The sequence below is a fragment of the Medicago sativa genome, chromosome 2 (genome assembly GCF_051527215.1).
Source record: "Medicago sativa cultivar Bolivia chromosome 2, Bolivia_mono, whole genome shotgun sequence".
Classification (NCBI taxonomy): domain Eukaryota; kingdom Viridiplantae; phylum Streptophyta; class Magnoliopsida; order Fabales; family Fabaceae; genus Medicago; species Medicago sativa.
In genome coordinates this window covers 65,249,240-65,271,905 of record NC_140750.1, presented here as the reverse complement: position 1 = coordinate 65,271,905, position 22,666 = coordinate 65,249,240, and the positions used below count along the sequence as shown (strand labels likewise).

At 34.2% G+C, this 22,666-nt stretch overlaps 3 protein-coding genes and 1 pseudogene across 3 annotated transcripts; 1 reads left to right on the top strand and 3 right to left on the bottom strand.

The window, feature by feature from the left end:
• Window positions 1-1,779: 1,779 nt before the first annotated feature.
• On the bottom strand, window positions 1,780-2,788 carry LOC146949739 (uncharacterized). The gene has a single exon (XM_085745669.1). The coding sequence runs from the start codon at window positions 2,750-2,752 to the stop codon at window positions 2,039-2,041; it is 714 nt and encodes a 237-aa protein (XP_085601795.1). The 5' UTR covers window positions 2,753-2,788; the 3' UTR covers window positions 1,780-2,038.
• Window positions 2,789-2,929: 141 nt separating this feature from the next.
• Window positions 2,930-4,108, bottom strand: LOC146949738 (uncharacterized; annotated as a pseudogene).
• A 924-nt stretch (window positions 4,109-5,032) lies between these two features.
• On the top strand, window positions 5,033-5,995 carry LOC146949737 (thioredoxin-like). Its single transcript, XM_085745670.1, has 2 exons — window positions 5,033-5,264; window positions 5,423-5,995. The coding sequence occupies exons 1-2, from the start codon at window positions 5,102-5,104 to the stop codon at window positions 5,740-5,742; spliced, it is 483 nt and encodes a 160-aa protein (XP_085601796.1). The 5' UTR covers window positions 5,033-5,101; the 3' UTR covers window positions 5,743-5,995.
• A 3,879-nt stretch (window positions 5,996-9,874) lies between these two features.
• Window positions 9,875-10,790, bottom strand: LOC146949736 (uncharacterized). The gene is made up of 2 exons (XM_085748559.1): window positions 10,190-10,790; window positions 9,875-9,953 (listed from the first exon to the last, which is right to left on the bottom strand). Exons 1-2 carry the CDS (start codon window positions 10,788-10,790, stop codon window positions 9,919-9,921), a joined length of 636 nt encoding a protein of 211 aa, XP_085604685.1. The 3' UTR covers window positions 9,875-9,918.
• Between the last annotated feature and the right edge of the window lie 11,876 nt (window positions 10,791-22,666).

The following is a 22,666-nucleotide window of genomic DNA, read 5'->3' as shown; positions in this document are numbered from 1 at the left end:
GACAGTTGATAACAAATATCAAATGGAGGAATGGCTTGGTTAATTTGATTGAAAACTTTGTCTATATAATATCCATGACAATTGAACTTTGTTGACCCATATTTCATTCTACACTGTGTACAATGAAACTCTGTTATAAAATCAGAAGTGAACACATATCAAAAGAGCGTAAAAAACACAAATCACTAAATAATCACATTCATTGACCAAGTAGCATCCATTCGTGACAATTTCTCTCTCATGCTTACATTATGTTTTTACTCACTCTATTGTTTTGTTTTCGTTTCCGTCTCAATATCTACTTTTCTTTGTAAATTTATGATTGTCTCAAAAGTTATCACACAAATGGTTGTTCAAATAATACACCTCATAAAAAATGGGAAGATCAAGAACATGGGCGGTTTTATCACCCGGCAAGCCTGGGCACATGCCCGGGCTCAACCCATATTTTCTTTGTATCACTGCAAGAAATTTACAAGAAATTTGACTTGTAGTGACGGCCAAAATCCGTCACTATAGGGCAAATTTCCGTAGCTAAATCCGTCTGTTATTGTCAAATGGTTGTCACTGCATGTTTTCCACCTTTACCTACGGACAAAACCGTAGGTAATTTTAAGGAGACCATTTTAAAAACATTATGGACCTCTACATACGGTTGCGACTATCACTAAAACGTATCATTGTTTTATTTTATTTTTTTATATTTTCTATTCTACTATAAATTCTAAAAATGAATAATTCATAAAATTACCACTAAAATTAGTTTAATCAATATAATAAAATATTATAATCAATATTGGAATTTGAAATTGATTACTATAATCAATTTTTATAATAAATTCTTGAAGTGAATTATCTAAAATAATTTTCTTAAACTATGAACTTTTATACCATTCATCCGAACCAATACTCAATACTCAAAGAAATCAAAATCTATATAGACTTCATTGTCATTTAATTTATGCTACAAAATTTGAATCACTATTCATAATAGTTTATTAGAAAAAATAACATACTATCAAGTTACTCCCTAAAAAAAAAAAAAAACCTATCAAGTTACAATCTACAATCACTTCATACCTAAAAAAAACATGCAATCACCTACAACAGGGCATAATAAATCAGATTTTAACTTCTAATTTGTGGATCTTCAACAATATCAGGTGTACCAACATCAACAAAAGTTGGAAGACCAACAATTGTCAATCCCTAGCTATTAATAAGCTAGTAAAATAATCTTATAAGCCCGTGAGAAAGAATTGTTACCACCAAGAACAACGATGTGTGGTTCAATGACTTGATGATATGTTACACCGAGCGGGAGATATTCAAGTCACTTGATGATGTTGATATTATTCGAACATTCACCGCAAAGAGGTCTTGGAAAGGGCATTTACCTCCTAATTTTATTTAGCACACATTGTTGGCAGGTTATGTTTCGTCTCTCTTATTTCAAATTGTATTTTTATTGGCAAAATAATGAGCCTTTTTTATTTCGATTTATGACTATTTATATATTATGTTACATGTGAATTTGCGGTCAAAGTTTTTGCCCAAACTCAAAAATTTCGGGCTCCACCACTGAACGAAAATTTGCTTAACATGAAAGAGAAAATAATAATATTTTATTGCCTTATGGATACAATGTAATGAAAGTTGTTAAAAATTGGATGTTAATATATCATTCCTATAAAAATTATAAATTGCATGTTAATAAGTATGTTTTAAAGGTTTCACATATATTTAGAAAAGCCATAAAGGAATGAATATGTGTAGTAATTTTAACTAAAATTGTTCCTATTAACCATTGTCCTTTTTTTTTTTAAAGGCAAAAGAAAGCAATAAAAGTCAGGAGAGGCCTGAACCTGGTACAGCCAAAGAGTACACACAAGAAATCCTAAAGAAAGGCAAGCCTAGACTAAACCAAAAAAAAGAAACAAACATTGAATGAGAAGCAACTACTAAAGTGAAGCCCAAGTAAACATTGCTACTGAAACAAAACTCTAAAAAGAAACAGGACAGGCAAATTTCCAGCTTCCTAAATCTTCCAATGAGCTTTATTGAGATATGTCTTTTTTTCACCTTTTTTGGACCGGGTTTGAATTGCTTCATTACTATTAACTCTTGTTCTTTGCAATTTCTCTTTCTTTTTCTGTTTTTTAGAGGTATAGGGAGTGTAGTCCTCATCCTTTTCTGTGATAACGTATCTATCACTTCCAACCTCACTCTCTTGATCATCAGAGGATAAGTCCCCCCAAAGCTTCTTAAGCACTCTAACACTTTCCATTGCTTTCTTAGAGGGTGCATTGGCCATAGTATGAGCAACAAAAGGCCTCTTGTCCAAGGTCAAAGCTGAATAGCTAGTGTGTGGCATGGCCATAGCAGTACTAGTAACGAAGGTTTGAGCAGACAAACTTTCCTCATTTCCTCCCACTGCCAAAGAACCAACAGCTGGGAGGTTTTCATCTTGCTCCAATAATGCATTCTGCCTTGTACCGGCAACCTCATCAACCTTGGAGCTTGAACCTGGCCCTCTTAAATTTTCCACTTGCAAAGGTGTTAGAACATCTGTAAAGACCTCAATAGAAGGCACCTCAGTAGAACCTTCAATCAAAATTATAGGAGTGACATTAGTGGACACGGTGGTAGGGATTCCTTTGAGAGTAAGTTCCTCTTTCTTTGAGTCTTCGTAAGGTTTTCCTGGACCGTTCACCTTTGCAACCTGATCACTGATAACTTTATCAAGCAACATAGTAGCAGAAGGGTAAACAACAGTACTGAGGAGCTTGTTGTTGGCTCGCAGTATAGGTATATCAGCTTGTTTCGTTATATTGGAGACAACACCAGCCTCCCCAACAGGTTCATCCAATTCATTTTCAAGCAAATCAAATGAATTGTGCAGTGCCAAAGTAGGGTCCAGAATGGAGTCCTATATGATTGCTGTGAAAGCCTCATCATCAATGGCTCTGTCCTGTTCCTGTATCAGACTGAAGCTGTCAATTCCAATGGATTCATTAGCTAGTTGATCAGTAGTGGCTGCATTTGGAGTCTTGTTAGTTTGCACCTTGTTGGTGATTTCCAAGTGCTCAAGAGGCTTCTTTTGTAACACTGGAATGGGAGCTTTCCTGGTCACTTTGGTGGAAAAATCCTGATGAAGCTTCTTACAATTCTGAGTTGAATGACCTAACATCTTGCATTGGACACAAAAGAGAGGTAGTCTCTCATATTGAACAGAGATAGGTAGAGCAAATCCTTCACTCTCCACCAGAACAGATTCGAATAACTGAGCAGATAAGTCCACATCAACGAGCACACGAGCAAAGAGACCAAATTTTCTGGATAATGTAGCCTCATCAATTGTCAAGGGAGTACCCAAGCCAGATGCGATTTCGAACAGTCTTTTTACGCCAATACTCCTGTGGTAGCTGCATCAATCGGACCCAAATCTGAGCATGTGTCTGAGCTTGGTTGTGGAGTTTAAAAGCTCTCATCCATGAGAAGAAACGTAGAATACCTGGCTTCATATTTACAACACCCAAAGCCCATACCTTCCGTATATCTTCCACGGATCCAAATTTGAACTCGAAGAAACCCCTTCCGAGAGGAAGAACACTCCAATCCTTTAAGGATGGCCATGATCTGCTCAAATGAATCTGCAAAGCCTGAGTGGTCCAAGGAGTATCCCCCTTAGCTAGAGTAATCCTGCCATGAAGATTCATTCTACAATCTGCAATACCTGATTCCAATTCGTTTTGAGTGATGCGAACCCTAACAGTGTCACCCATTATAACTTTCGGAGGGAGTTGATGGAGCGGTGAATCACAAGAGTCTGACACAACTTGAACAAAGGATTTCTCAAGTTCAGGGAGTTTCTGACTTGAACAAAGGATTTCTCAAGTTATTGACTTGAACTTTGTTTTTTTTTTAGGGAAACAAATTCATTGCATGTCATTAGAAATCAAAAGTCAAGATACAAGGTGGTAAATCAATAATGAAAATATGGGGACTAGTTAAGGATGGGGCCTCTCGTATAAGGGTGTGAACTACCTTATTTGTTTGTCTCCGATTTAACTCAACTTGAGAGTTTTCAAAATAAACTTGACAACATCATTTAAAAATATGCATAATTCATTTCAAAATTCATAAAACATTCGTAGCAGATTCGTAAAGTAAAACAACATAACACCAATATTTCAAGGTATATCATCATACACATCATGGTTTCTCAACTCAATCCAACAAATAATATAAATAAACAACTCCTGACAAATATTATTATATTTTTTATTTTTATTTTTAAGAAAACGGTGGAAGTATATTATACGGCGGATTAATAATAACTGGTACGCTGTTTTAAAATCAGTAGTGTTGTAAAGGCATACTTGGAAAAATTTATTATTTTTTCTTAGGGAAAGGTTACACACAAACACTATTCTACATGTCAAATAAATATTATTCTAGAGAACCCCTTTGGTGCCTTTAAAATTTGGTTGGAATATTATTTTAGAGAACTCTTGGGTGTTTTTTTTTTTAAGAAAAAATATTAAACCCTAAGGTGCCTTTAAAATTTGGTTGGGTAGTGATACCATGTAAGCAAAATCAGTTTAATATACAAGTTTAAACATAGTTTTTACCTCTTAAATATTTAAAAGTTGTGATTTCGGCCTCATAACAAAAAAATTGGCATTTTTGCTTCTAACATTAAATGTTGCAATTTTTTTGCCCCTTATCTTTAAGAAATAACAATTTTGACATTTATTTTAAAAAAAAACTTGCAATTTTGGCCTCCTGTTTTGAGATATATGACGTTTTTTAAACAAGTTTGGCCTTTTATCTTGAAGTTTGGTGGGCTGACTGAAATCACAATTTTTTATTTATTGAGAGACGAAAATCATAGGTTTATAAAAGTTAGAGGACTAAATGTGCATTTAAACTTTAAATATAATATTGATAGCTACATATTCAATCAAACATGTTGATCTTATTTTTAAATGATTGTGCACCGCATTTGTGTCTTTAAAACAACAATGTTGAAAGACAAAAAAACCATAAAACTCACATTTAATTGTCTATCTCTCACACAGTCACACTTGTTCATTCCATGGCCACCATCACAGTAGCAATGTCTTGCTTCATCTTTATAATACTTTTTCACACTCTTTCAGCATCCATGGCCACCGCACAACTCGAATCCTTACCCGGTTACCTCAACCTTATCCAACCCCTCAACAATGCCACTAAAGATGCTTCAAACGGTTATGGAGGTTTGGTTTTAATTATTAACCCAATATTTGTTGTTGAGATTTTGTGTTTTTGTTTGTTTGCAGACGAATTGACAAGTACCACGATATTTTGTTTTAGATATGTTAAAAAAGATTGTGTCAAGTTATTTAAACTTTTATGTTGTCATTGGATATTGCAGTGGCTTCTATTACTGATGAAAATTTTGGTTCCCTTGTCCTTAACTCGGAGACTCTTGTGTTGGTGGAATTCTATGCTCCATGGTGTGGCCCCTGCAAAAATGTTCATTCCAAAATGATTGAGCTGGCAAATGATTATGCAGTTGCGGTCAAGTTTTTCAAACTTAATGTTGATGACAATGAAATTACTCCTTCTAAATATGAGATTCAATATATTCCAACTGTCCTTTTCTTCAAGAATGGTGAACAAAGTGATACACATACACTTGTTGGTAACGTACCCAAGGCAACGTTTATCAAACGTATTAAACAAAACCTATGAGATGTGAAAAGAAAAAAAAAAAAAAAAAAAAAAAGGCTTCAGCTAGAAGGAAAGGCTATCTCATCAAGCCAATTCTGTCAAATTTGGATGTTTTGCTTTCTTGAATAATCATCTGTAGTTTTCAATGAAAAAATTATAATCATTTATAGGATGATTCACATATTGTGGTTTTTAGATAATTATAGTCACCTACTAAGCATGAGTACTTGGGGAAAAAAAATGAAGTATTTGTATTAGATACGAATTTGAGACATATGGAGGTTTTTTTTTCTTCCATTAAAGTGAAATTTGTGACTTATGACATATAAACACAATAATATAATGATATTTGTGTATATGAATTTAATTAGGGTTAAATATATTTTTGATCCCTATAAATCTGGGACCTAATTTTAAGTTTAATCCTTACTTAATTTTAATAGTTCTTTTAGTCCTTAAAAAAAAATTATGCACTCAATATTAGTCCCTTTTCAATTCAAATTTGTTTAATTTATGCTTAAACTCTTGAGTTTTTGAACAATTTTTAGCAGACGTGTTAAGAACATTACTAAAAGTTCCTCTGCAAAAAATTGTCGCAAAATTTGATTTCTACGTCCAGATTTTGTTGATTTTATCTTTAACTTTTGCCGTTTTAAAAAATTCATATTTAATTCGTTTCATATTAAAAAATTCTAAATTTTAGTAAATGAACCTTTCATAGTGTTCTAAACTTGTCTCAAAAAAATCGTTCAAAAATTTAAGAGTTTGAGGATAATTAAACAAACTTTGTTATAACAGGGACTAAAATTACACTACTAAAAAAAAGTCATTTTGGACGAAATTTCGGACGGTTTTGGGACGGAATTTACGGAACTTTCCCACGAAATTCAGACGGAAATGCGTTTTCGGATGGAATTCGGACAGATTGGGTGTTGTCCGAAAAAGCCACGTAGCAAATCGTATTTTCGTTCGCACAAACACAGTTGTGGGATAATGTGTAAGAATATAATTCTGTGCCTTTCATTGATATCAATTGTGAATAATATACAACCATTGCTGATTCTATTTTAGAAACTATTTGATTGCTAATCAATATAATTCATGACTAATCAATTGCTAATGAATATTTACAAGTCAAACATACAATGAATCTAGACATATTCTAATACTCCCCCGCAGTCTAAGCGGGAGGTGGACGGACGCTGAGACTGTCTCTGAAGTCTTGAAAAAGTATAAGCGGAAGTCCTTTGGTAAAAATATCTGCAATTTGATGTTTCGAGGGTACGTGGAGTACTCGAACTTGACCCCGAGCTACTTTTTCACGAACGAAAGGAATATCCATCTCAATATGTTTCGTTCGTTGATGTTGAACTGGATTACCCGAGGGTAGATAGCACTGACGTTGTCACAATAGACCAAGGTAGCCTTATGAATAGGGCAGTGTAGCTCGAGCAAAAGATTTCTTAACCAGCAGGATTCTGAGACCACATTGGCAACGCCGCGATATTCTGCTTCAGCACTAGAGCGAGATAGTGTGGGTTGTCTTTTAGACGACCAGGAGAGGAGATTGTCTCCAAGAAACACACAATAATCGGAAGTGGAGCGTCTAGTATCTGGGCATCCGCCCCAATCTGCATCTGTATATGAGATTAATGAGGTAGTAGATGAGGAATAAAGATGTAGACCGTAGTGTTTTGTGCCTTGAATATATCGCAATATCCGTCGGAGAGCATGCATGTGGGTGTCCATCGGATTATGCATAAAAAGACAGATTTGTTGAACAGCATATGATATGTCAGGTCGTGTGAATGTGAGATATTGGAGGGCACCTGCAAGGCTACAATATAGAGATGGATCCTCATATGGGACACTGTGTGTTGCACTCATCTTAGATTTTGTATCAACTGGAGTCGGACAAGTTTTACAGGACGACATGCCGGCTCGTGAGAGAATGGCTTCGGCATATTTCTTTTGTGAAAGAAGTAAGCCATGCTTGTGGCGAGTAACTGCAATACCCAAGAAGTAGCTGAGTTGTCCTAAATCTTTCGTAGCAAACTCGGAGCTGAGGAGAGAGATGTTGGATTGTCGCAGAGTGTCTGAGGATGTGGTGAGGATGATGTCATCTACATAAAGAAATAGGTAGACAAGATTAGAGTCTTGCTTGTAGATGAATAGGGAGTGATCACACTTGCTTTGACAGAAACCAATTGATGAAGCATAGTCGGCAAATCGTTTGTACCAAGCTCGAGGAGCTTGTTTGAGCCCATATAGTGATTTGCGAAGATGGCATACATGATTAGGATGTGTAGAGTCTCGGAAACCTAATGGTTGATACATGTAGACAGTTTCTTTGAGTTCACCATGGAGGAATGTGTTCTTGACATCCAACTGATGAATATGCCAAGATTTGGAAAGAGCAATACTGAGAACAGTGCGAATTGTAGCCGGTTTGACAACTGGGCTAAAAGTTTCTCCACAATCAATGCCAACCTGTTGACCTGCACCATCACCTACAAGTCGGGCTTTATGCCTTTCAAATGAACCATCAGAGTTTTCTTTATGTCTAAAAATCCACATAGATCGAATAACGTTAACATCAGGTGGTCGTGGTACTAAATCCCACGTCTCATTTTTAATTAAAGCATTATATTCATCATGCATGGCCATTTTCCAATTTGGGTCTTTAAGTGCAGACACAGGATTCTTAGGTAGAGGAGACTTTGTAATGTGAGTATGTAAACCGTAGTATTTTTGGTTTGGTTTGAAAATACCGTGTTGGCTCCTAGTGACGGGTTTTGAGTCTGCTTGTGATGTAGGTTGGTAGATTGGAGGAAGATTGTTGGGAAGATTATTATCTGATTGTGGAGTTGAAGAAGTTACAGTTGGGGTTAGAGGTGATTGGGGCAGATTTGAATGAGTAATTGGAGTGGTAGGACACATGGTTTGATGGGGTGTCTCTGGCAAAACAGTGTGGTCAGTTGAATTAGATGATGATGTTGTATTGGAGGGAAGGATCGGTGGGCCTGTTGAGGGTTGGCTTGGCCGTGGGTCATGATATGGTTGATGATGTAAGGGGATAGTTCATTGTCTAAAAAAGTGTAGGTATTAGTTGCAGGGGTGTGCAGCTTTGCATAGGGAAAAGTAGACTCATTAAATAAGACATGACGACGGTTGATGATGTAAGGGGATAGTTCATTGTCTAAAAAAGTGTAGGTATTAGTTGCAGGGGTGTGCAGCTTTGCATAGGGAAAAGTAGACTCATTAAATAAGACATGACGACAAATGATAATTTTGTTGGTTGTCATATCAAGACACTTATATCAACGATGGTTTGACGGATACCCAAGAAACACACATGGTGTGGAGCGAGGTTGGAGTTTGTGGATGGTGCTTGAAGGAAAAAGAGGAAAGCATAAGCAACCAAAAATGCGTAAATGAGTATATGATGGGTTTTTGTTGTATAACATGGAAACGGGTGACTGAAAATTGATTGATTTGCTTGGTAAAATGTTAGAGATATATGTGGCCATTTCTAGAGCATATTGCCAAAATGATGGAGGTAGTGATGCATGAATTAATAAAGTTCGAATAATGTTATTAATGGATCTTATTTTTCGCTCAACTTTACCATTTTGAGGAGAGGTATAAGGACATGAGAGACGAAAGGAAATTCCATTAAGTTCACACATATTTCAAAAATTATTAGAGACATATTCTCCACCATTATCACACTGAATTGTTTTGATATCACGTTGAAATTGTGTTTTGATATAAGCTCGCAGTTTTTAAAAAATAGGATAAACTTGAGATTTATGTGAAATGGGGAATGTCCACAAAAAATTAGAATAGTTATCCAAGAATAAAACATAATATTTGTGACCTGTCGAGCTTAAAATGGGAGATGTCCATACATCACTATGCAGAATATCAAACGGTAACAAACTATTATTGATGGAATTTGTAAAAGGCAATTTAATGTGTTTACCAAGAGGACAAGAATGACAAAACTGAGAATGTAATTTACTTGGTTTATTACATTCAATCAACTTATTTTTGCTAAGAAAAGATAAAACATGATCGCCCGGATGTCCTAGACGATTATGCCAAGGTGATGATGACAAAGCTGCAAATGTGGATGGTTGCTTGGCTTTATTTGTGATATTGTGGTTGGTAATAGGGTATAGATCGCCTTGGCTTTCACATCTCATGATAGGCATCCCCGTCTGAAAATCCTTCACAGAAAAACCAAACGGGTCAAATTCAATTGAAACTTTATTATCTGTAGTAAATTGACGAACAGATACTAAATTTTTAATTAAATTTGGAGCATGAAGGACATTGTTTAGGATAAGAGGAGGGTGGGGGGTTTCTAAATGTGTACTACCAAGACCAAGAATTGGAACAGAATGACCATTTCCAACAATGATTTTATTATTTTTGCTCAATTTAAAATAAGACGAAAGATTACCTTGCGAGGATGTCATGTGAGAGGTGGCTCCAGTGTCCATGTACCATAAGGGATCAGGCTGAGCAAGGTTGAGAGTGCTGAAAGCATTTGCAATGTCAGTTGGGCTAGGAGTGTTGACATTGAAAGCAGCCTGTTGAGGTTTAGGTCCAAGAATTCCACCCTGCTGTGCTTTAGGCCCATTATTAGGTTTGTTCCAGTTTGAAGTTGGGTAAGGGCATGGTGGATAATTCCAAGGACCCCATTGTTGCCAAGGTGGGATGTTCCATGGCTGCCACTGTTGTTGTTGCTGTCCGCGGTTTCCTCTCCCAGAATTGCGGCCTCCGCGGTTGTTCTTCTTGCCTCTGTTGCCACGGTTATTAGAATAAGATGGTGTTGGGTTGGGAGCAGATGATGGTGGTGTGGACACAGCTTCAGTTGAAGCGGCTTTGGCCATGAGTGCGGTTGAAGGAGATGAGGAGTGGGAGTCACGGGCGGCACGCTGGAGCATGGTGGATTCTTCTAGCTCCAGCCTTGACCGTGCGGTGGCAAAGGTAGGGAGAGGATCATGTTGTTGTATGTAGGTAACAAAACCAGCATATGCATCTGTGAGCCCAACTATCATTTTGAGAACCAGGCGCGTAACATTTTCATTCAAAATTAAAATAAATGATAAAGTGGACAATTGAGAACTAAAATATCCTTAAAATGAGACCCATACCAAGAGAACTCAATTCATACATCTAACAAGTAAGATATCTAACATATATTCATGCCAAATTTACAAAACAAAAAACCAGTTATGAAAAAAAATTAAAAATAAAAATACATGAGAATAAATGTGAGTGGATAAGATCATATTACTATATTATACCCTTAAAAAAAGATCAAATTACGTAGTTTGTTGAGATATTATAGGAAAATATCAGGGACGGAGCCATGAATTTAACTTAGGGGGATTAAGTTGAAAGTATAATTTAGTGTAAAAAAAAATTATAAGATATCTCCAAAATTAATAGATATCTAAAATTATAAGAAATTTAAAAGATATAAGAAAGTTGAATACCTTGAGGTTTGTCGGAGCATGACGAGACTAAAACAATCTTTGACTAGCACAGAAAGAAAATATGAAACAATGAAAATGAAAATATAGGAGGATGCAATTGTGAGCAGTGAATAGTTGGTAGTTGTTGAGAGTGCGTATAGGTAGTGATTCGATATTCCTAAGCAAAATTGCAATAACGAATCATAAACTGAAATTTTAGTTAAGATTACGATTCATCTATAAATTTTAGAAAAAAACTCTACTTTGTTTTCGGCGTTAAAGATTTTTGTTAAGGATTAGCGCAAGAAAATTGCTCTTCTCCCTTTCAAAATTGTTCATTCCCTTATCTCAGCGAGAGTTAACTCACGCTCGACATTTTTTAGCATGAGTTAACTCACGTTGACACTTTTAAGATCGATTAACCTGACTTGAAAAGCGAGTGAACCAATCTTAAAAGTGCAAGTGTGAGTTAACTCAGGTTGAAAAATGCCGAACGTGAGTTAACTCACGCCGAATTAAGGGAAAGGACAATTTTGAAAAGTAGAAAGCAATTTTCTTAGTGCAATTAAGCCTAAAAATTTGGGTGTTTAAGGCTCAGTATATTGAGTTAAATGAATGTCAATATACAATATCGTATAAAGTTCTTAACGAAATCCTAAGACCGAAAAATATTATAACATATTAATATAGTTTTTTTTTTTTAAGTTTAGGGAACCGTGACCTCTAACTCCATCTTTGAAAAAGATAACAATATTCAAACACGTGACTATCAAAACAAATATGTATTTATTTGGTTACAATTTTGTTTTTCGGACAGAGAAAATTATTTGAGTGAAACTATATGGTTGCAAAAGATATCAAGTGTTCATAATTGCATTGATCTTCAAATAGTAAGGCTTTGATGCGATTTCCATATTTATTGAATGCTCATTTCGCAATTTCGCTATTACCAACTGTCATTCGAAAACAGTTGATTCATTCTGTTCCGCGTTTCAATCTATTATACTACCTCCATCCCAGTTTAATTGACACAATTTGGTTTTTATAAATAAAGGGGAAAGTGGAATATATTGTATTGGGAATGATAAAAATATTATTATTTAGTGTTATATTGTATTGGGAATGATGAAAGTTGTATTGAAAATTGAAATGGGTCAGTTATTTTGGGACACTTTTTGTTAGAAAATGGGTCAGTTATTCCGGGACGGAGGGAGTAACAAAATTGAACGATTGCAAATCCTATTAAGCGATTTGTCAGCGGATTGTGGGATATCACTAACTTGTGTTGGTAAGTAATTGATTTCTTCCATACTATGTAAACGTATGTTTAATAGTATATTTTTATGTTGTACTTTCTACCTAGGTCACTCGAAGTTTGAAAGTTTGGTTGGATATAAAAAAAAATTATTCGAATTAGTTTTGTCTACGATACTAACACCAACCAAACTTTGAATTGTCCTTTGTTTTATCACATTTTTAGTGAGAAATCATCGTTCTTAATACATGTTTGTTTTAATTCTTTTAAATTAATTTAACTTTCATTTATATTATAAAAAATATATATGTAATTTGTAAGCACTAACAAATTTCATCTTGATAATTTTGTCAAAAGAAAAATTCATTTTCTGAAGCAATTAAGTTACTTTGCAAGAAATTATGGTTCGAACAGAGTAAACAACAAAAATAATAATATTAAGGGATAATTACATTGACCTCCCATGAGGTTTCTTTAAATAACACAAAGACCCCTCTAGTTTAAAAATGAACATTAGCCTCCCTTATTTATTTTTTGAAGTGACAAGGACCTCCTTTTATGTTACTGTCGTTAGTGCTCTGTCAACAAAACTCACAGTGCTCACACAACAAACAGAAGTAGCTCCTCTTTTAAGGTTCAAGACTGCAATTTAGGATAGGTATTTGCTTCTTCCATAGGAGCTGAAAGTAATAGTTGTTGTTAGCAGCAGTGAGAACTATTGGCAGCGTGTTTTTTTGCTTCTTCCATATCTGTTAACAAATTGAGAAAGAGTTCTCTCCAAATCAAATTCACTGTCGTCCTTTTTCTAATTAAAGGAGGATTAATCTAATATTGCTAGGGCACAATTCCTCAAACATTTACGACCATTTCCCCTAATAGAGAGGATAAAATATGTATATTTATTATTAGGGATTATCCAATTGCCACTGCTATCTGATTTTGATGATTAGCGGTAAGGTTTAAAAAGGTATTAGATGCGTAAACTAGTGGTAGTATTTTTTTTAGTTAATCAAAGGGGATATGATAATGGACAATGGTCACACGTAACAGGGATGATGTAAGGGGAGATAAGAATTGTTAAGAGAGAAACCAGGAGCCTCATGCTAGACGGCGTTAAATCACAGAGGGGAGGTGCATGTTTTTTCAAAACTAGAGGGGGTCTATATGTCGTTTAGGAAAACCTCGGGGGAGGTAAGTGTAATTTTCTCTAATATTAATGGAATCAATTAGTTAATTAGTTTTCCTAGGGGAGATTCAATTGGTTATTAATTTATGTTTGTTACGTGACATTAAGTAGTTGTGACCGTTGAGATCGGCGATCGCTAGACCCACTCTATATTTATAGTCCATGTTATATTTAAATTTGTTTGATTATCATTAAACTTTTAAAATCTTGAATGACTTTTTTCTTATAAAGATTTGATTTTTTGAATGACTTTTTGCAGGAGTGTTTAGAACATTATAAAATGACCTTTCACATAAAATTATATTTTTTTAACATAAAATGATTGAATATAAATTTTTTACAACTTTAAAAAACTTAAGATAAAAGTAATGAAAACTTGGACAAAGAAATTATATTTTGAGCTCATTTTTATAATGTTCTAAACATGTCAGACAAAAAAGTCACTCAAAAATTCAAAACTTTAAGAATAACTAAACAAATTTGAATTTAGCAGGGACTAAAACTGCATGCAGAAATTTTTTATATGGACTAAAACATGCAAAAAAAATTATGAGGACTAAAAACTAATTTTTTTTTGAGGGGAAAAAACTAAATTTGATATATTTATAGGGAGCATAAACTTATTTAATCCTAATAAGAAAATACAAGGAAAAAATGAAGGAAAAAAAATGAGAGACCAAAAAGATAATTAATGTTTTTTTGACAAAAAAAAATTAATGTTGTTGATGTTACTCTTATAATTTCAAAGTGGTAACTTATATAATTACTAATTTTCCCATAAAATAATAGAAATGTTGCAAATTTTTTATCTGATTACTTAAAAATAACATTTATTTGATAGATAATAGATACATAAATATAATAAGGGTTAAGATTAACAATAAGTTTGTATTTCTAACTTATAATGTTCATTATCACATGACATGAATGAGTCGAAGATTCATGCATTCTTTGTAAGATATCTGTCAAATAAACAACTTCTCTAATAATTTTACATTTGTTGGCTTTTTGTTTTATTAGAGAAGTTGTTTATTTGACAGATATTATGACACTGACTTTGAATATTGCTTAAGATCAGTGACCATCACAAACTCTTATCAACACCTTGCATTATGGCAATGTCTAGTTGAGATTTCAATAGAATCATCACTCTATCATTATTCACGAGCAATGTACATAATCCTAACAAAACCCAACAACAACATCCTCGAAGTTAAAAAAGCAAGACTAATTCATGGCTAGAGACTAATATGTTGTTAAAGTGTTTCAAGAGAATCATCACTCTATCCTGAGCTTTGTAACTGATAGCTACATGTATAAAAGATGCATACATCTACACAGGTGAAATTGATTACCGATAGCTACATGTATAAAAGCTACATACATCTACACAGGAAATAAAAACACTTATCACCGAAGAAGCTTACAATTGAAGGTACCCGTAGGCCTTTTTTATTACAAAGGGACCAATTGGCCTTATTAGACTGTTTTGGAAATCAAACGACTTCATGTATAAACGGTGTTCCATTTTATTAGAGAAGTTGTTTATTTGACAGATACTATGACACTGACTTTGAATATTGCGTGAGAACGGTGACCAACACAAACTCTTATCAACACCTTGCATTATGGCAATGTCTAGTTGAGATTTCAATAGAAGCATTACTCTATTATTATTCACGAGCAATGTACATAATCCTAACAAAACCCAACAACAACATCCTCGAAGTTAAAAAAGCAAGACTAATTCATTGCTAGAGACTAATATTTTGTTAAAGTGTTTCAAGAGAATCATCACTCTATCATGAGCTTTGTAACTGATAGCTACATGTATAAAAGATGCATACATCTACACAGGTGAAATTGATTACCGATAGCTACATGTATAAAAGCTGCATACATCTACAGAGGAAATAAAAACACTTATCACCGAAGAAGCTTCAATTGAAGGTACCCGTAGGCCTTTTTTTATTACAAAGGGACCAGTTGGCCTTATTGGACTATTTTGGAAATCATACGACTTCATGTATAAAAGGTGTTCCATTTTATTAGAGAAGTTGTTTATTTGACAGATATTATGACACTGACTTTGAATATTGCGTGAGATCAGTGACCAACATAAACTCTTATCAACACCTTGCATTATGGCAATGTCTAATTGAGAATTCAATAGAATCATCACTTTATCATTATTCACGAGCAATGTACATAATCCTAACAAAACCCAACAACAACATCCTCGAAGTTAAAAAAGCAAGACTAATTCATTGCTGGCGACTAATATGTTGTTAAATTGTTTCAAGAGAATCATCACTCTATCATGAGCTTTGTAACTGATAGCTACATGTATAAAAGATGCATACATCTACACAGGTGAAATTGATTACTGATAGCTACATGTATAAAAGCTGCATACATCTACACAGGAAATAAAAATACTTATCACAGAAGAAGCTTACAATTGAAGGTAGTCGTAGGCCTTTTTTTATTACAAAGGGACCAGTTGGCCTTATTAGACTATTTTGGAAATCATACGACTTCATGTATAAAAGGTGTTCCATTTTATTAGAGAAGCTGTTTATTTCACAGATATTATGACACTGGCTTTGAATATTGCGTGAGATCAGTGACCAACACAAACTCTTATCAACACCTTGCATTATGGCTATGTCTAATTGAGATTTCAATAGAATCATCACTCTATCATTATTCACGATCAATGTACATAATCCTAACAAAACCCAACAACAACATCCTTGAAGTTAAAAAAAGCAAGACTAATTCATTGCTAGCGACTAATATGTTGTTAAAGTGTTTTAAGAGAATCATCACTCTATCATGAGCTTTGTAACTAATAGCTACATGTATAAAAGATGCATACATCTACACATGTGAAATTGATCACTGATAGCTACATGTATAAAAGCTGCATACATCTACACAGGAAATAAAAACACTTATCACCGAAGAAGCTTACAATTGAAGGTACCCGTAGGCCTTTTTTTATTACAAAGGGACCAGTTGGCCTTATTAGACTATTTTGGAAATCATACGGCTTCATGTATAAAAGGTGTTGTTGAGGCAAAATCCCTATTTAATTTTAAAGATAATAAACTTTAATGATTAAGGATTAAATGGACTTTGATTAATTCCTTGGTATTTAACTTGTGCTCTTGAGTGTTTTACTAAGACAAGAACAAAGTTTAATTCATACCAAGAAACATGAAATCAAAAGACAATGAATAAATGAACTAATTCTGAAGTTCAGAAAGTTAGTTCAGAATGATGATTAGTGAGTTGATCAGAACGTTCTTATGGAAGCTCAGAAGGGTGTTCATAAGCAAGCCCAGATTCATCAAGAACGTGAAGAACATGCAAGTACTCTTGACATGAATAAAAGGTCCAGAAAAGTGCATCTGCATGGATCTATCAACAAATAAAGGCATGAACAAGGATTTATGTCAAAAGGATCTTTAATGTTCATCTAAGACTATGAACATTAAAGTACTAGGAATATTCCAATAAGAATATAATCCTAGATGTTGCATTCGCTGCACTTTAGTTATGTCCTTACTATTAGGATTGATTACATTAAAAGCCAGTCTTACAAATCATCCTAAAGTAAGAACAAATGGAACATTCTGATGGTCAGAATGTTCATTTCTGTGCATGCTTCCAACCATGAACAGTGTAGTTGGTGAAAACTTAGCAAGCAAAGCAAAAGGAGATCTTGCATTAGAGATAACCTGTCCTTTGAACTGTAATCAAGCAGATTTCCTTGAAGCATGGGCCTGAAGATGCAGATCCACTATCCTCTCTCTCCTGCACAAAGTCCAAGATAGATTTGGTAACTTTATCACACTTCATCCAGCAACTTTTAATGCATATGGAGAAGTAACTTTTTAAGGATAAAACCTGAACAAATCTTATGTCACGCATGGGACCAACCCAGAAACTCATCAGACATTCATCATTGATGAACCCAGATGAAGAACATCATGAATATCAAACATTCTGATGAAGAACACAACAACATTCTGATGTTCATCCTGGGAACACAACAACATTCTGATGGTCAGAATGTTCACCCAGATTTTCAAGTAAAAGCTCGTGGGGCCCAAGACACGTGGCTTAACACCATTGGTCACCTTACAACGGCTATATGAGCCCAAAAAATCTATAAATAGAGATCAAAGTCTCAGCATTACTTGCACCATTGCAAAGCATTCAAGAAAACAACTTAAATTTGTTTGAAGCTCTTGCAATTAAATTGATCATCACTGAAGGCTCTTTTTACCTTCTTTATAATGTAAATCAATTCTCTCTGTTATCTCTTTCGAAGATAACTTCTTTCTCCTCTTCTTCTATTTGATTCACAAACACTCAACCTCCATACAAATTGTAACAAAGTCTCATCAAGCTTTAGGGGTACTAAAGTGTTAGCTTGAGCAAGGGTTGTAAAAGTCTAAGTGGTTAACTTAGCAACAAGGTGCAAGCCTGCTGAAGCTTAGAGAATACAGATTGTGTAATTGTTTAGGTGAACAAAGATTGTAAGGTGTAGTATTTGAGAGGTTATCTCAAGCATCATAGTGGAAACTCTCACAAGATTGTGAGGAGTGGACTAACCCACATTGGGGGAACCACTATAATTTCTGTGTGTTGATTCTCTCTTCCCTTTACTCTTTACTTACTGCAAACACACACAAACACATTTACTTGTTAAACTATTTTTTTTGCACTCAGACATCAGAACGTTCTGAAGTCTGTTATTAACTTAACCATTCCAAGTTTCAACTTGAGAATCACTTTTAAATTTCAGGATAATTTTTAAAGGGTCACAATTCAAACCCCCCCCCCCCCCTTCCTTGTGACTATTTTATCTACTTCAGGTGTTCCATTTTATTAGAGAAGCTGCTTATTTGACAGATATTATGACACTGACTTTGAATATTGCGTGAGATCAGTGACCAACACAAACTCTTATCAACAACTTGCATTATGGCAATGTCTAGTTGAGATTTCAATAGAATCATCACTCTATCATTATTCACGAACAATGTACATAATCCTAACAAAACTCAACAACAACATCCTCGAAGATAAAAAAGCAAGACTAATTCATTGCTAGCGACTAATACGTTGTTAAAGTGTTTCAAGAGAATCATCACTCTATCATGAGCTTTGTAACTGATAGCTACATGTATAAAGCTACATACATCTACACAGGTGAAATTGATTACTGATAGCTACATGTATAAAAGCTGCATACATCTACACAGGAAATAAAAACACTTATCACCGAAGAAGCTTACAATTGAAGGTACCCGTAGGCCTTTTTTTATTACAAAGGGACCAGTTGGCCTTATTAGACTATTTTGGAAATCATACGACTTCATGTATAAAAGGAGTTCCATTTTATTAGAGAAGTTGTTTATTTGACAAATATTATGACACTGACTTTGAATATTGCGTGAGATCAGTGACCAACACAATTTCTTATCAACACCTTGCATTATGGCAATGTCTAATTGAGATTTCAATAGAATCATCACTCTATCATTATTCACGAGCAATGTACATAATCCTAACAAAACCCAACAACAACATCCTCGAAGTTAAAAAAGCAAGACTAATTCATTGCTAGCGACTAATATGTTGTTAAAGTGTTTCAAGAGAATCATCACTCTATCATGAGCTCTGTAACTGATAGCTACATGTATAAAAGATGCATACATCTACACAGGTGAAATTGATTACTGATAGCTACATGTATAGAAGTTGCATACATCTACACAGGAAATAAAAACACTTATCACCGAAGAAGCTTACAATTGAAGGTACCCGTAGGCCTTTTTTTATTACAAAGGTACCAGTTGGCCTTATTAGACTATTTTGGAAATCATACGACTTCATGTATAAAAGGTGTTCCATTTTATTAGAGAAGCTGTTTATTTGACAAATATTATGACACTGACTTTGAATATTGCTTAAGATCAGTGACCATCACAAACTCTTATCAACACCTTGCATTATGGCAATGTCTAGTTGAGATTTCAATAGAATCCTCACTCTATCATTATTCACGAGCAATGTACATAATCGTAACAAAACCCAACAACAACATCCTCGAAGTTAAAAAAGCAAGACTAATTCATTGCTAGAGACTAATATGTTGTTAAAGTGTTTCAAGATAATCATCACTCTATCATGAGCTTTGTAATTGATAGCTACATGTATAAAAGATGCATACATCTACACAGGTGAAATTGATTACCGATAGCTACATGTATAAAAGCTGCATACATCTACACAGGAAATAAAAACACTTATAACTGAAGAAGATTACAATTGAAGGTACCTGTAGGCCTTTTATTATTACAAAGGGACCAGTTGGCCTTATTAGAATATTTTGGAAATCATACGACTTCATGTATAAAAGGTGTTCCATTTTATTAGAGAAGCTGTTTATTTGACATATATTATGACACTGACTTTAAATATTGCTTGAGATCAGTGACCAACACAAACTCTTATCAACACCTTGCATTATGGCAATGTCTAATTGAGATTTCAATAGAATCATCACTCTATCATTATTCACGAGCAATGTACATAATCCTAACAAAACCCAACAACAACATCCTCGAAGTTAAAAAAGCAAGACTAATTCATTGCTAAAGACTAATATGTTGTTAAAGTGTTTCAAGAGAATCATCACTCTATCGTGAGCTTTGTAACTGATAGCTACATGTATAAAAGATGCATACATCTACACAGGTGAAATTGATTACCGATAGCTACATGTATAAATGATGCATACATCTACACAGAAAATAAAAACACTTATCACCGAAGAAGCTTACGAATGAGTTGAAGATATGACATGAATGAGTCGAAGATTATTGCATTCTTTGTAATATATATTGGTGGTTCATGCATTTAGTTGATAATGTTGTCTGTGGTTGAAATATATGATTCCAAGAGTTGCGTTTAATTCATTAGAATGAGAAGAAAAAAAATCAATTATTTAAGTTGATAATGTTGTTTGTGGTTGAAATGTATGACTCCAAGAATTGCGTTTAATTCATGAGAATGAAATAAAATCAATTATGTGAGATTTATTTAATATACAAATTGATTTTATTTATTTTAAAGTCAATGAAAAATTAATTGTGTTTTTTTTGGTCAAGAAATTAATTGTTTTTATCTTTTGCTTAATTGACAAAGCATACATTATCCAATGTTTGGTAGATTTAATTAATAAAGCAAGTTGTGAACCAATTCACAACAATTAATGTTGTAATAACTGATTTCTTAGCATGATTTAAATATATTTACACTATAGGTGATTTCCAAAATAATGGAATCATTTTCAACTTATTGGAAGACCCAAGGCCTACTATATTACGCAAAACACAAGGAAAACGGTCGGAACACAATGCCGAGCACTAGAGAAGGAAGTTCGGGCGCTGACTCTATATGTGTGGACGTTGGGTCCTAGAGCTGAGCACCCATACAAGCGCCATGTGCGTTTCTGTACCCTAAAAACATGTGTTTTGTGCGGTTTTTTCTCATTTTTGGATTCCAATGGTTGTAACTCCTCATAGATTTGATTGAAATGTATTATTTCATTGTTATTACATAACTGTAAGTGAACCAATACATCTCTTGAATCAAAAGTTATGATTTCAAATGATTGCAACTTTTGGTGAAAGGTTGTTTACTCATATTTGAATTGGTGTATCATGTGTTATAAATACATAGTCTATAACCATCAAAATGGACACGAATTTGGCAAGTTTCATAGCCTTATTCTCTCCCATTTTCTTACTCTAAATCATCCTCCTCTTCTTAATTAATGCATGCGAGAAGTGTAGGAAACATTTTTCTGTAGACTATTATCGAAAGATACGCTTAGTTTGCTTGTGCAAATCACATTAAGGAAACCAATAGTATCCTGAAAAGGATTCAATGTTCATACTATTTGCACCCAATATATACTTATTTATTGGTGGGGTGAATCGAACCTAAAAATTAGTGCGAAAACACACGCTTTGGTTTTACGTGTATTATTCATGATCTTTTTCATTAATCAAGTGTTGCGGCCTCTACCCCAAAAGCAAGATAAACAACATCCTTATCAATAAAAGTAAAAATAATTGGCGGTGTTACCTTGTGTTGTTTGTTGTGATGCTTCTCAGATTTATTTGTTTGCTAAACAATGATATGTCTTTTTTTTATTTTGAATGTTTATAGATGTAACCCTATTAGTGCTATTATAGTGAATTTGGCTTTTTAATTTATTTTATTTTGTAAATTTGCATCCCAAACTTTTTGTTTAAGTTCTACCCTTGTGTACAGATAAAGCAATTTTGTTAATATGATTATGAGAAATATATCATTATTTTAGTTAGTTCAGAACACTAATATTCTAAAGGCCAACACCCTAGTGACATTGCAACTGATGTTCTAGGGCCATCTGCTCTAGAGCTAGGATCTCCATTGTCAAAGCCAAAAAGGATTAATTTAGATTTAATTGATTTCATAACCATTGTTTGCTGTCTGTTTGACAGTTACTTGGCTGATTTATGGTTGCTATCTATCCCCGCATAGCTAGAAGATTGTTTATTTGTCAATTTTTTGGGTGCAATTGTCGAGGTTCGATTCCGGACACCCTACTTATTCACCTTAAAATATGAATTCTAGGCACTAAGATACTTGAAAGGGAAAAAAAAAAAAAAAACTGAAATCTCCTTATTCCCCTGCCTTTTGTTTACTTCTAAAATATTAAATCACCTTATCAATCTTTTTTTATATCATAATATTAGTACGAAGTTTTCACTGTTGTATATTAGTGACCAATCTCCGTCATAAAACTTATGGAGCACACAAAGTGAGTTCTTTCAACTAGATTTTTTTCATGCGCATGAGCCAGTGAGTTCTTTCAACCGAATTTTTTCATACGCATGGGCCAGAAATCAAACCTCTAACCATATATTTAGGGACTCCAAATCC

Excerpts from the sequence above, each read along its gene's own strand:
- LOC146949739 (XM_085745669.1), bottom strand. The coding sequence starts at position 2,752 with ATGTTGCTTGATAAAGTTATCAGTGATCAGGTTGCAAAGGTGAACGGT.
- LOC146949737 (XM_085745670.1), top strand. The coding sequence starts at position 5,102 with ATGGCCACCATCACAGTAGCAATGTCTTGCTTCATCTTTATAATACTT. Across the intron at positions 5,265-5,422 it reads TGCTTCAAACGGTTATGGAG|TGGCTTCTATTACTGATGAA; the intron begins GTTTGGTTTTAA and ends TGGATATTGCAG.
- LOC146949736 (XM_085748559.1), bottom strand. The coding sequence starts at position 10,790 with ATGATAGTTGGGCTCACAGATGCATATGCTGGTTTTGTTACCTACATA. Across the intron at positions 9,954-10,189 it reads TCACATGACATCCTCGCAAG|GATTTTCAGACGGGGATGCC; the intron begins GTAATCTTTCGT and ends TTTTCTGTGAAG.